Source organism: Staurois parvus, unplaced genomic scaffold (genome assembly GCF_062004578.1).
Source record: "Staurois parvus isolate SC_StPar_1 unplaced genomic scaffold, SC_StPar_1.0 ptg000168l, whole genome shotgun sequence".
NCBI classification, from domain to species: Eukaryota; Metazoa; Chordata; class Amphibia; order Anura; family Ranidae; genus Staurois; species Staurois parvus.
Genome location: NW_028317964.1, coordinates 2,628,931 through 2,644,495, shown reverse-complemented (window position 1 = coordinate 2,644,495; position 15,565 = coordinate 2,628,931). Strand labels below are relative to the sequence as shown.

The following is a 15,565-nucleotide window of genomic DNA, read 5'->3' as shown; positions in this document are numbered from 1 at the left end:
TTTTAAAAAAATCCTGGATTCTTTCTTAGATACACAGAATATAACTGGATACTAACATTTATAGGTAAAGTTGATCCAGGGAATATCCGATTGCCTCTCGAGGGATCGGGAAGGAATTTTTTCCCATTCACGAGCAAATTGGATCATGCTTTGCTGGGGTTTTTTGCCTTCCTCTGGAACGACTGTGGGTATAGGATTTTAACTTTTTTTTTTTGATGGTTGAACTGGATGGACTTTTGTCTTTTTTTCAGACAGACTAACTATGTATCATTTTTTTCCTTGTTTTCCCTTGGAAAGCCACTCCTGTCCAGACCAAGCAAACATGGGCAGGGATGGCAAAAAAGGTATGTTTTGTTTGCAGAAAGCTGTAGAAGCATAGGACTCCTGTAGTCTGTTCAATTTGATCAGTTGTTGAGCATAAATGGCATAACATGTTGGGATAAGCAAATTGTTGCAGAATACAGAAAGGATTTCATCACTCAAGAAAAAAATTATTCCAACTCATCCTGTATTTAGTGTAAAGTTTTTGGACAGGTCAACCCTGAAGTAACATATTCCCAGCTGCCATAACTTTTTTAAATAAACATTTTATGTACATATTTACAATCCCTACCCCAATCTGTCCGACTGTCTCCTAATCTATCCACCTTTAGACAATCCCTGAAAACCTTTCTCTTTAAAGAAGTCTATCCTGTTTCTACCTAGTAAACTGCCATTTATTTCCTCCATCAGCTCATCCCTCCCACAGCTATTACGTTTTGTATCACTCAACCCTTCCTCCTAGATTGTAAGCTCTAACGAGCCAGGCCCTCTGTTTCCTCTTGTACCAAATTGTATTGTAACTGTAATGTGCAAACTGTTGGCGCTATATAAATCCTGTATAATAATAATAATAATTTTCTTAAAATGCTTTATTCACATTTTAATTCTTATTTTCCTTGTAAGGCCACCCCTGTCAAACAAAAATGAGCTGGGACTTCAATGCAAACCAGATAAAATATTGGCACTGGCAGAGGGAAAGTGGGACACAGTTGGAATTTCTGGGGTCGCCACTTTTGGTCAGAGACTCATTTTAATCTCTTTTTGGTCCTCGTTTGCCTTTTCCTGTGAGTCTTTCTCCCGAGCAAGAGGGGAAGGGCAGGCATCAGACAAAATTAAGCACTTGTATTCCTGCTTGGCATTTCAACTGCTTCCATAGCATCTAATGAAAACAGCCTCCTTCTTCTATGGCCTGGGCAGTGACACACTAACATTTGTATATCTGCCATGCCTATTTTTGATATACAGTATTTTATTTTGTTAACCACTTGAAGACCAGACCTTTTTGTGACACTTTTTGTTTACATTTAAAAATCAGTATTTTTTTGCTAGAAAATTGATTAGAACCCCAAAACATTAAATATATTTTTAAAGTAGAGGCCCTAAAGAATAGTATAGTGAGAGTTGCAATCTTGTATGTCATGCGATATTTGCGCAGTGGTTTTTCAAAGTATTTTTTGGGAAAAAAATACACTGTAACGAATTTTAATGCACAACAACACAATATAATACCCAATTGCCTGGTAAATTACAAAAGATAATGTTACACAGAGTAAATGCCCTGCTTTAAAATTGTGCATGGCCGTGGAACAGTAACAAACTACATAAATTATATAGTCTATATGCAATGCTTTAAAAGCCTTTACAGGTCACCACTTTATATTTACATAGCAGGTCTGGTGATAACAATTATTGCTCTCAATCTGCGATTCGCGGTGACACCTCTCATGTGTGAGTAATCGCTGTTTACATACCGAGCGCATTTGCCTTGACACCCAAGTAAGAGGGGACAGGGGGCACTTTAAAACAAATTAAAATGTATTGTTAATTTTAGTTTTTTAATTTTTACACTCTACGTTTAAGTTTTTTTTTATCCCTTCTATTGTTATCACAAGAAATGTAAACATCCCTTGTGATATCAATAGGTAGTGACAGGTCCTCTTTAATGAGACATCTGGGGTCTATTAATGACAGTTTTAGTAAACCAGCATGCAGTATACAGTAGGTGCTTTAAAGATACAGCAAGGGTGCGGTATAGGTGCAGTATAGATGCAGTGAAGAGATACAGTAAAGTTGAGATTTATTTAATGTCATAGTTACATAGTTGATCTGGCTGAAAAAAGACAAAAGTCCATTAAAATCAACTATTAAAAAAAAAGAAAAAAGTTATAATCTTACACCCACAGTTGATCCAGAGGAAGGCAAAACAACCCAGCAAAGCACGATCCAATTTCCTCCAGCAGGGGAAAAAAATTCCTTCTTGATCCCCTGAGAGGTAATCGGATATCCCCTGGATCGACTTTACCTATAAATGCCTCCACTAACTCAGTTCTAGTGTGAACAATGGGTAGTGAGCCCTCTCAGCAGCCCATGTGGTGCAGCTGTGAACTCTCGCTGTGGAAAGGGAGCCCCCTCAGTCTCTCCACAGTATGCCTCCGGAGATTCAGCAATAGGAAGTAACGGGTGAGAGGATGCTCTGGTCTCCCCCTGGCAACTGTGCAGATGCGATCACTGTGGTCTGTGCTGTCTCTAGTGTCTCCGCTGACCTGGCCTCTCTGTAATCTGGTCATTATGCATTGCTTCCCTCAGGCTCCGTTCACACCTGGACAGTTTGAACCATGGGCAGAATTGCCACGATTCTGCCCACGGTTTCAAAACGCTCTGCTAAAATGACAAATTAATTTGAAGGGCACCTAAAAACATGGCGCTGATCTGTTGCATCGCATAAAGCTTGTTGGCCAAAAAGGAGCAGTAGCTTTTTTTGAGTGACAAGCTTTGCGAGAAGGAGTTTGCCACGCTTGCAGCACGATTTATAATGCAACAATCATGGTCAAACCACACTGCGCTTTTAGGTGCCATTAAAATGAAAGGTATCTGAAATATTCGCTGTGCAATTTGTAATTTTAGTTTTATGATTGAGAGCTGAATTACGGTGATTCTGTCTGCGATTTAAAGTGCCCAGATGTGAAAGGAGCCTTAGTGCCAAGAGGAAGACGTTCTTAGAGCAGTCTGTTAAAAGCTATTCCACCTCTCCCCTTCCTCCTCAATGTCCTATGGGAACTGTATTGTAAAGCTCCATAAGTTTAATTCTGTGATTGATGTTTCAGACTACAATTCCCATAATCCTTTCGTGTTCTGCACAGAAGTCCATAGGCTTTCCTGGCTATATTCCTCCCTCTGCTGACAGGAGGGAATAGTGCAACAAACATTCACCATAATCACAGAAAGTGAAAGTAAACTGATTGTAAAGAGGGAAACCTCTCCCTCATGTTTCTGTAGTCCAGCACCTGTATTCTTTGACATCTGTCAGTTTAAACATTGTGACAGTGTGGTGAATATTAACAGCTAATGATTGCAATTTTGCAGCAAATTCAGGCCGGTTCAACCGAATTCAGGTTGGTATTATATACTAACAGATCCTAGGGGTTTGTACTGGTAGTTTGTTTGCAACATCTGTTGCCCGTTCTCCTCTGCTGGATACGAAGCCAAAAACTCTCACTGTATGTGTTTCCTGCTTCAGAGCTGTCATTTCCCGCCTGCTGTAGCAGGGAAAGCAGCTAATCAAGCACAATCTGTGCTTGATTAGCTGCACTGGAGGGCAGGGTAAACTTATATAAAAAAGAATAAAAATAACAAAAAATGAAAAGCAACCTCTGTACACACCCACAAATGCTAACACATACATAGGGAGCACACATATACAGCAATTGTAATACATGTGTTATACTGTATATCACCATGAATGTCAGACTGAGATAATTAATTCTAGGGCCATCATTTACGGTTTACTCTAAAGCGATGAGCTGTAAGGATATTTAAAGTGCCACCTATTGATAATTTGGGGTACTTTCATTTTTTGCCATTTTGCAGGTGCACAGAGTTTTGAATTTTGAAATATATCTAAAGCTGTCTGTGTATTATTGGGCAGATTTTTCCTCATTTTCTGTCCCAAAGACACAACATAAAGTGACAGGAAATCTCTCCAAAGCTTGGGAATGTTTCTTGTTGAATACTAGAATATGTTGAAATATAGGGGAGTACTTACCTAATTCCACAATCCCCCAGTCTTCCTCACCACTGGTTCTGTTTGGAATGACCAGTCCCCTTGAAGCCACTCATCCTTCTGGTCTCCGACCAGTCATGTGGCCACCCCTTCCGTGAACATCTTTAAATACAATGCAGGACCAGCGGTCACTGCTGGTTCTGCATTGTACATGATGATGCAGGAGTAAGTATTGCTGGTTACATAGCTCAACATGCATGTTAGACACTGGACTTACATACTCATAGCATTTTCAGTTTTTTATTTCTGTTTACACTGGTCTACTAGGTAAGTACATGGCATGCACTACATAAAGACCCATTAATACTGGTAGCTTATAAGGATAGCAAGGCTTATGTACATTTAAATATTTATGTATTCCTAACAAGTAGTAAAGAATAGTTTTAGAATAGTTTTAAGAAATAGTAGTAAAGTAGTTTTAGAATACAGGATTACTGAACTTTGTAACTGCAGACACTGTGGAGTAATCAAACTCAAAATCTACAGTAAAAGGTACTTTCAATTGCACTTCAGGTCAGTTCATTCATTTCTGCCCTTCCAGCAGTGACTTGGTAGCCTTCTGATCTTTAACCGGTTCCCCGCCGCCCTATAGCAGAACCACAGCTACAGGGCAGCAGGGCTGTGCAAAATCACGTATATATATGTGATTTTGCATCTCCGGGTAGGGGGCACGCACGTGCGCATGTACGCCGCCCTTCCTGTGCCACCATTGGCGGCTACAAATGTCGATCACTGGGTCCCGGACGGAGACACCACCAGCACCCGGCAATCGCCGAGGAACAGTGACAGGGGAGAGGTCTCTTTGTAATCAACACAGATCTCCCCCCCTGTCAGCACCGCCATTCTGCTTTGTATTGCTCTGCATAGCAGAGCAATACAAAGCAGCATGTTTTCCTAGTAAAACACATACAGTACACTATGTAAAACAGCACACAGCACACAGTTAACCCTTTGATCACCGTAGATGTTAACCCTTTCCTGCCCAGTGTCATTAGTACAGTGTCAATGCTTTTTATTAGCACTGATCACTGTATTATGTCACTGGGGATGTCAGTGGCAGTTAGTTCCCCCCCAGTGTCAGAACACCCACCGCAGTCCCGCTATAAGTTGCTGATCGCCGCCATTACTAGTATAAAAAATTAAAACAATTCCAGTATATATACCGCCATTTGTAGACGCTATAACTTTCATGTAAATCAATTAATTTACATGCATTGGGATATTTTTAGCAAAGACATGTCGCAGAATACATTTTGGCCTAAATTTATGATGAAATTAGATTTTTTTAAATTTGTTTACTGGATATGTTTTATAGCAAAATATAAAAAAAAGGTTTTTTTTTCAAAATTGACGGTCTTTTTTTGTTTATAGCGCAAAAAAATAAAACCGCAGAGGTGATCAAATACCACTGAAAGAAAGCTCTATTTGTGGGGGAATAAAGGACATAAATTTCATTTGGGTGCAGTGTTGCATGACCGCACAATTGTCAGTTAAAGTAATGCAGTGCCATATCGCAAAAAATGGCCTGGTCAGGAAGGGGGGTAAATCCTCTGGAGGGCAAGTGGTTAAATTAAACACAAAGCAAGTGCACAGGAAGAAGGGAGAGAATAAAGTGCTGAGACTTGACCAACTTCCCTGCCTTTATTGTGTTTGAGGATGAATTGCTCCACAACATCTGCAGTAATAAGGGTCAATGAGGGCTTGCTTTAATTACTACTTGTGATCAATATGCAAATCTTTGAATGCTGAAATCCCAGCTACGTTTTTAATTTAAACTGAAATTTACCTTAAGAGATGACTTGTTCACACTTTTGTCATTAGAGGTGCTTCTTGATAGGATCATTTTCTTACTTGTAGGCTCTGGTATCATGTTATCGGTTTGTGGGATGCCACAAAAAGGTGATTCCCAATCTTGTACACTGCATCGTGGTATCTCAGTGATTTCTGAGTATTTCTCCTCCAGGCTTGACCCATCATCACTGTTCTTAGTGTTGCACAGAATAAGTGACTTGGATATGGAACGGAAGTTTTTGCCTTTCTTGATTTTTTTCCCTGTGCTGTTCTGCCTGTCCATCTTCAGAGAGGACTTAATGCTCCCTCTCTCGCAACCATATTTGTTTGGCATGTCAGGATGTCTTCCTACATCACCAGGAATGTAACATTTTTTCTGGAAATGCAATGGAAATCATATTGTAGCACTGAGTTGGATGGCAACATATCGAAGACAAGAAGTCACAATAATTGTTTCATAAGGCATTTCATAATTGCTCTACTAACAGCACATGTTCACTCATGATCAGGCATCATTCCTTAATGGTCAATGCTTCTCCGTGTCATAGTCTCTATAGTAATGTTATGCCCAATTAGTTAGTTGCAAATCCAATTACCCCAAACTGAACTTTCAGTTCAGAAGTGCAGGGCTATTGAATATATCAGATGACAGATTTTACGATCTATGAAGAACCCTGAACTGGAATTACAGTTGTTCCTCTAGTAAAAGAAAAAAACATCTTTGACATGTTTTCCGTATTTAAATTACAGGAATACTGTGGAAAATGCCTACTTTTTAAGAAGCAATTTCCATTTATTACTGCCAAAGCTCGGTTTACAGAATGTCATTAAAATAGCAACATTTCTACACATCATAAGGAAGAGAGTTCTGCAAAAATATTCCAAATAGCATTTATCATTCCCAAATACCAATGAATGTTTTTAGAAGGTGCATGGGAGGAGGGGTAATGGGCTTCCCATCCTAAAACAAAAATAAAAACTATAAGCCCGGGTTCACATATATGTGGTGCGGTACATCACATGTGATTCGCACAGGAACCGCACCGCATTCCTGTGCAAATCAGATGCAATTTGTGTGCTGTGCGATTGGAGCCATACATTTTGTATGGCTCTAATTGCACTGCACCCATACCAAACAGGCGCAGGACCCTTTTTTTGGTCCGCACTAGAATTGGATCGCATGGGTATTCACACCTATATGATCCGATTCTGCACATTGCACCGCCTTTTGCAGACCAATTTCGGGGTGTTGTTAACTTAACATACACACCCGCAGCAGTTCGCATGAACGGGGTGCAATAATGATGTTGAATTCGCACAGAAAACGCTGTAAATTACGTACTGCATCAGTGTGAACCCGGGCTTATAGAGGAGAACAAAAAATATAAAAAAAAGGGTCAAGCATTCTAAACTGCTGCTTAAGGCTCCATGCACACGGGGTGTTTTAATAACGCTGGTAGAGTTCGCTGTGTAAAGTCAAGTTACAAACACAAGTTTGTCAGCAATTTTTAGTGTCTTTGCATTAGCATTTAGCCATGTTTTGACGCGGTTTTCCGCATTTTTCCATGGTTTTCTGCATTTGCGTTTTTTTACCCCCCCCCCCAATTTTTTTTGCTCAAAAAAAATCCAAAAACGCCGGTTTGCCTCGTTTTATCACGTTTTTCAGCATTAGAGCATTTTTACAGCTAAAAAATTCCTCTAGAAACCCACTAGTTCTGTGTTTTTTTTTTAATTCCAGCCAAAAAATTGTCCCTGCCAAAAAATGCTGATTACAGCCTATGTGTGCATGGACACAAAGGATAACATGCTGGGGAGTTTACTGGATGTAGAAAAAAATGCCAAAAGCCAAAACAGCTGCTGTAAAAACGTCCCGTGTGCATGAGGACTTATGATACATCATGTTTAAAGTTGTTGTAAACCTCTGAAATATAAATAAAGCATATCCCTCTATAGTGCATGCCTGTCTCTATCCAGAGCACTAACTGTCATTTGTATCTGCTGTCTCATTCCACTGCTATCAGCGTGAGTCACTTCTGATGAGTTTTCCTGACACCAAGAGAAAAATGGTGACAGTGGAGGACACATCCTGCGATTAACAATCTCAGCTCTGTTCCTGTGAGCTGTGTGGAGGGGTGTGTGTCTGTTCCCTCCAATCGTCTTTCAGAGCTCACCACACTGATGTAACTTCAGCTTTCCACCCCCTGATTTTCAAAGCTGAGAGAACCTTTGTAAATTCTGCACTTTGAATAGATGTAGAGAAGAGAGGGCTGCAGATAAACAGGCACAACTTATGAAGGAGGATTTGTTTAATCTCTGTGTATCATCTGTTTTCAATCACTTTAATATAAAGTATGTACATCATAGCTTTCTGTGCAGACTTAAGGGTAATGTAAATAGATCTGGAACTATTAATGGAATATTTTTGACATAGCTTTCCAGAATGTAGAGATGGGATGTTCTGTGATTTAGAATCAAACAGCTTTTTTCATGAATCTAATTATATTAGTAGTGCTGTGCAGTGGGGATATTAAAAACTAGAGCTTTGCTGAGTAAGAAGTAGATGAAATTAGGTTACTGGAGCAGCCCTGTCCTTTCATATGACTATAAGGTGACGCTGTTGATAAATGGTATTGGTCACTGGCATACTAATGCTCGTGGTAATGGTTTACTGATAATGGCAAAGGATACATTTTTATAGCAAAGCAGTGCTGTAGTTTGGGACATAATGGCTATTTTAGATCAGCTCCAATGTCAGTACCAGGGGCGGACTGACCATTTGGAAACTCGGGCACTGCCCGAGGACCTGGGGTCAGTAGGGGGCCCCATGAGATACCCCTGGTACCTTTCTCATAGGCTTTTTTGAGTTTGGGCAAGGACACAGGGGCCCCATGATCCCCTATTGCCCGGGGGCCCCATGAGTTGTCAGTCCGCCCCTGGTCAGTACCACAGAACACGATGTAGAATTAGACTTCAATCATTAAAACCTGTAGGTACAAAATGTTTGGTGTCCACAAGAACACTCTTATAGAACCAAAAAATAAGTATAAGTGATTCAGTGCCGTGCTTTTTCACTATTGTATTCTTCTGCTAGAACTATCTTTTTTTATGAAAACATTTTGTTAATTTATTGGTTCTAACTTTGTTTAGATTATTGTGATAATGTGGTAATAAACTTATAAACAGGGTTCTGTATTTCTACTGATGATTGGAAAAACTATCTAGGGAAAAACGACTGTTCTGTCTCTCATGTGTAATGGTAAACCCACCCTTGGGTGCACCTGTTTAACCCTAGGTTCACATCTGTGTGAGTGGTGCCGCTGCGGATCCGCACAAAAATCTGTGCAGCCGCACCACCCGCACACAGAAATGCAGACCCGCAGGCGGGTGCCATTAGTTCTAATGGCACGCCGCCCACACTGAAAAACGTAACCATACTGGGAACCGAGGCTGCGTTTTCCAAAGAAGTGCAGGGACTTCTTCCCTGCATGTCATGGGCACGGGAGTCCATTCAAATGAATGGGCTCTCTTGCCCGTGCAAAACACGGCCCGCACGGCCGCATATATGTGAACCGGGAGTAAGGGTTCATGTTAAATGTCTCTGCATTATCGTGAAAGGCATTAAACATAGATTTGGGCACCCACAGTAGGGTCTCCTACTTGGGGATGATTTAGAGCCCGTTCACACAGCATGCATTTCAGTAGCTTTTTTTCTGCATCCAAAACGCACAAAAAGTCGGTGATATGGTTGTCAATGTCATAGTTCACATCCGTACTTGCAGTTCCAGTGTGTTCCGGTTTGAGAAAAAAAAGTAGAACAGGCTGCATTTTTTCTGCACAGAACTGTACTGGACTGTGGTAAACCACATAAAAAATGCACTGGAACACACTAAAGATGCACTGTTCCTATTTAAATTGAAGAAAAAGAGAGGGAAAAAATGAACTGGAATGCATTAAGAATGCAACGGAACACGTCATAAATGCGCCAAAAACGTGCATGCAAAAACATATCCGGAACGCATCTGGACTGCGTTTCTATAGTGTGTACCGGCCCTTACTAAAACTAAAGAGTGCAAAATTTGGTGCAGCTGTGCATGATAGCCAATCAGCTCTAACTTCAGCTTGTTCACTTAAGCATTGACAATAAAACCTGGAAGCTGATTGGTTTCTGTTCAGAGCTGCACCAGATTTTGTTCTATCCAGTTTTAGTAAATCAACCCCATAGGGTCCTGGGTCTATTGACATCTTTGAAGAAGCATGTCATACCAGCTTAATGATACCTGAATATTACAATTGATTATTATTGAAAGTCTCTCCCAAAAGACAGAAGGCAACAGTGGGTGACATCTACAGCTGTTCACAGAAAGCGTTGCGACTCCCACTGGCCACTAGCTAAAGAGGGGCCTCACCACTAACACTATTGTGTAAGAAGACACTTACTACTGTAGAAAGAGGCATTCGAAATTGATGACCAACGATTCATCGTGCATGAAGCAACCATTGACCACTAATGTAAGAGTGTACTCACCACTGACTACCAGTATTCAAGGGGGTAAAGACCACTGACCACCAATGTAAGGGATTCTCAACACTGACCACCAATATTTAAGGGAACACTGATTATGTAGCAGTAACATATGGGGGAACTCCCTATTGACCACCAAAATTATAGGCGGTACTGATCAGTCACCCCCAATATAAGAGGGAACTTCATCTTGATCACTAACCTCTGCAAGCTGTGCTGTGAAATACATTTTCTTTACTACTGCACTCTGCTGCACTGTATACAATATGTTGTATTTTCTGTAATCCTGGCCACTGCACTCTATACTGTGTGTGGTATGTTTTATAATTTAGACCCCTACACTCTATAAGATATGTTGTACGTTACATAATCATGACTACTGCACTCTATATGCTATGTTGTACATTGCATGCTCTTAATCATTGCAGTCTATACGATATATTATACATTACACAGTACTGGCTGCTGCATTAAATGCCCTGTGTTTTACATTACATAGTCAGTGGTCTCCAAACTTTCTAAACAAAGAGCCAGATTACATCCTTCAAACTTTACGGAGGGGAGCAGACTGTAGCCAGTGGGAGAAGAATGTTTTGTCCTTGCATCAGTGGGAGTAAACAATGACCCATCATTGGTGTTAGGGGGAGTAATAGCACCACTTTGTTGGTATCAATGGGAAGAATAATGCCCTATTGTTGGTGTCAGTGAGAGGAATAGTGCCCCATTATTGGTATTAGGAGTAATTGGGACACTTCATTGCTATCAGTGGGAGGAATAGTGTCCCATCATTGGTGTCAGTGGGAGGAATAGTGTCCCATCATTGGTGTCAGTGGGAGGAATAGTGCCCCATCATTGGTGTCAGTGGGAGGAATAGTGTCCCATCATTTGTGCCAGTGGGAGCAATAGTGTTCCATCATTGGTATTAGAGAAAGTAATAGTGCCCCTTTGTTGGTATCAACGGAAGGAATAGTGCCTCATCATTAGTATTAGGGAAAGTAATAGTGCTCCTTTGTTGTTATCAATGTCAGGAATAGTGCCCCATCATTGGTGTCAGTGGGAGGAATAGTGCCCCATCATTGGTGTCAGAGGGAGGAATAGTGTCCCATCATTGGTGTCAGTGGGAGGAATAGTGCCCCATCATTGGTGTCAGAGGGAGGAATAGTGTCCCATCATTGGTGTCAGTGGGAGGAATAGTGTTGCTTCATTGGTGTTAGTAAGAAGACTAGTGCCCCATCGTTTGTGGCAGTGGCAGAACCTATGCCCCAACTGTTGCTCACAATGAGGAGAATATTGCCCCAAAGGCAGGATAAAAGCAAGCATCCGGACCCCGGGCCACAGTATGGAGACCACTACTCTACATCATATGATGTTTAATCCTAGCCAACATTAAAAGGATTTTTGCACACATGACTAAATGATTGAAGTCAGCACAGCTTCTCCTCATTTACTAGGCTAAATTCAAAGGACTGACATTTCTCTTCCTGAGTCAGAACTAAAGCTCATGCCCCCCGCTGACTGGAAGTTGGACTCTTCAGTGAGTGAGTGAGATCTCTGCTTTCACACAGAGTGCAAGGGAGCCTCTCTGTACTATGCTGGCAGGGCACAGGCTTTCCTATTCAGGATGTGGTAGAGCATACAAATGGAAGGCTTTGCATACCATTTGTTTTGATGCACATGAAATGTATTTAGCTGATTGAAACTGAGTTGTTCAAAATTAGAAACCATAATACTTTTTACCACTATATTAACATATCTCTGCACCAGAACAATGTACAATGATTAGGAAAACTATGGAGCATAAAAACAGTTAACAGTTTTTTTTAATTAGAACATCTATGCTTACATGCTCCAATGAGAAGAATGGATGTACACTTGGAAATAAGCTGTCACAAACATGAGGACATGGATTTCCTATAGCAGCACAGAGGTTTAATGCAGAGGTCTCCAAACTTAATAAAAAAGGACCGGTTTACAGTCCTTGCTACTTTAGGGGGCTGGCAGTGGGAGTAGAAAATGTTCAGGCTTCACTGGGAGTAAACAATGCCCCATCATTGGTGTCAATGGCGGGAATTATGCCCCATTGTTGGTGTCAGTGGGAGGAATAATGTGTTTTATCAGTGGAAGGAATTATGCCCCATTGTTGGTATCAGTGGGAGGAATAATGTGTTTTATCAGTGGAAGGAATTATGCCCCATTGTTGGTATCAGTGGGAGGAATAATGTGTTTTATCAGTGGAAGGAATTATGCCCCATTGTTGGTGTCAATGGAAGGAATAATGTCCCATTGTTAGTGTCAGTGGGAGTAATAGTGTCCTTTATCAGTGGAAGGAATAATGTCCCATTGTTTGTGTCAGTGGCAGGAATTATACCCCATTATTGGTATCAGTAGAAGGAATAGTGTCTCATATAAGTGGGATAAATAGTGCCCCAAAGGCCATACAATGGTAAGCAGAGGGTTGCATTTGTCCCCCAAGCCACAGTTTGGAGACCACTGGTTTAATAGTTAGCACTTCTGCTTAAGCCTAGTACACACTATTCGTTTTTTTTGGTTCAATTCAGCGGGCTGAACGAAAATAAAAACTGAAGAGCTCTGGAGGAAATCCTGAACTAACAATCCAATGTCAGTACAGCGATTTCAATGCTGAGCTATTGTGTTCTGACAGGGAAGGGGAGCGCCCCCCATCAGAACACAAAGGTCAGCACTCTCGGATGTCGATCAGCAGACCTTTTTCAATCATGCCCTTCTGTCAGAAGCTAGAAGTTCGGCTGGCTTCTGTCAGACTGGCTGCAGTATTGAACGGCCGATACCACCCAATATTTGGCCTGTGTGTACAAGGCTTTAGCAGCCCTGGGGTCCTCAATTTAAATCCCAGCCAGGACACTGTTTGCATATTCTCCCTGTGCTTGTGTGGGTTTTCTCTGAGTACTCCAGTTACCTTCCACACTTTAAAAACCATGCTGGTAGTAATTGGTTCCTTTCTAAATTGACCCCAGTATGTGTATATAAGCATGTGATATAGGGACCTTAGATCGTAAGCTCTTGGGGGTAGGGACTAATGTGAATGTACAGTTTATACATTCCTTTAAAGGATAAGTTCACCTTTGGGAACATATTACATGTTCCACCCATTTATAGGTTGGAACTTGTAACATGTTCCCACTGCTGCAACCTCTCCCTGACTAGATCTTCCCAAACTCACTGTCACTCATTCATTCATTCACAGGGTTCTGTGAATGGGAAAACTACCGACAGCTTTTGTGGATGATGGCTTGTAGTTTTCAATGAACTACTAGAGTAGTTGTTGGTGAGTGCTGTACGTAGTACAGCTTACACTGACAGTCTGCAGGAGCATACATTGCACCCATGATCTGCTGATTGAGGGTGCAATGCTTTACAGGCTCATAATATAAAATAAGTAAATAAATGCAGATTTTTTTTTACGTGCAAAAAGATGTACATTTATAATTTTTTTTAAAAGGTGAATGTATTCTTTAATATAAACATAAAATAGTGAATTTACGTGTTCATAGTTGTATGTGCATGTCACGGGCACTGCATTTAGCCATGCTTTTATTTAGGAATTTACTTACCCAATTTTCTAAAGTATTTTCACTTGAGTTCTAACTTCTGCAAGGCAAATTATGACTCAAATGATAACGTCACAAACTATATGGCTGGAGGGTTATATTTTAGCAAACATTGCTTCCCTTTGTTTTCTGAGCCCAGCAACAAACTGAGTCAGACGCTTGTAAATCTCAAAGACCCAACAGTTGAACACAAGCAAAATAACTTTGTACATGTGTTGGGTAGGTGCTGCGTGGTGTGTTGGGCAGTAAGCACACAGAGTCCTGATTTGGCCAAAACAACATATTATCAAAGACGTTCAACAGTACAACTGGGCCCTGCAAGGAGACACACCTAATCAGGACCACTTTTGATAATGCAGTGTAGAGACAGCAGTCTGAAGACTCAGAGTTGCTGACAGCATCTGTCACAAAGAGCTGAGTGCGGCCTGGCCAGTCTGACCAATATGGGAAGCTTCCTGAGAAGGTAGACAAAGGTAAACCTGCTCTCTTTCTACTCCACTGGAACCTTTCCTTATAGCTAGTCCTGTCCCTAATGGAAGGGGAACCTATCCCTATGCTAGCGGCTCACATAAAGTGCACCAAAACCCAGGGTCAGAGTCTTAAATAGACACTGCTTGACTCAAGATAGCCACCAGGGTCACATGGGACACGGGCATCCAACCGGATCACTGCCCCATGTGACCAAGGAAGTCATAGAGAAACCCAGTTTCCTTCAACTCTCCCATCTACATTGCCGCTGGAATTGAGAGCCTCCTGCAGTGGAGAATATAGACTGCACGTGCCTACACATGCAGTCCAGTGTAATGAGGAAGGCGAATAAAACAACTGCTCAACAAATAGATGGCCCAACATAGAAAGGCAAAATCTGTAGGTCAGGACTCAAGAGTCTTCCCACACTTTAAGGAAAAGGGACATTCCACATGAATCTAAAACAGCCATCCGATTTTAGCCAGGTAACTTGAACATTTGACATCTGTCCCAAAAGTAATTGCACCACGTTTATTGGATTATGTAATTACAACAAGGTGGTTTCACATACTTTCACATCTGTCATATTTTTGGACAAGAAGCATCTACCTTAAATGAATCCATGGTATGGTATATTCTTCACACTCATTATATCCAAGAAAGTTGTTCAAGCCATTGAAGAAATGTTTTCAACATTACAAACCAAATCAACTTGAGAGTGACTAATTACTACTAGCTATGACTCAAGTCATAATTTGAGGAAGCAATCAAAATCACCCTTTCCCAAATTCTACAAATGCTAGCGAGCAATTTCATGTACCTAACAACCTTGTAGAAACCTAAAATCAGGATGTTTAAACCATACCATGCTCTACTCAGACCCAACAAAATACACCCATAAATTGGCAAAACCACTCTTTCTCGCTAAGCTTTACCTCTTCAGAGGTCAGAAATCTGTTCTCATGCATTAACGCCTGTTTTTAAGGGCTAGGAAAATATTATCTGTTTTTCTAAACCTCCTGGTAATTTTTCTGTGTCTGTCAGTTTTACATTGTGAGGTGGAGTTGAATTTCATTTAAAATGAAAAAAAAAAAA

The 15,565-nt window shown here is 40.9% G+C and overlaps 1 protein-coding gene across 1 annotated transcript in view; it reads right to left on the bottom strand.

Moving 5' to 3' along the window:
* Nucleotides 1-15,565, bottom strand: part of IL16 (interleukin 16) — a 180,611-nt gene that overhangs the window by 97,340 nt on the left and 67,706 nt on the right. The window contains exon 3 of the mRNA XM_089676405.1: nt 5,889-6,269. Within this exon, the coding sequence (XP_089532531.1) occupies nt 5,889-6,227 (339 nt within the window). The 5' untranslated portion in view covers nt 6,228-6,269. The remainder of the gene's footprint in view (nt 1-5,888; nt 6,270-15,565) is intronic.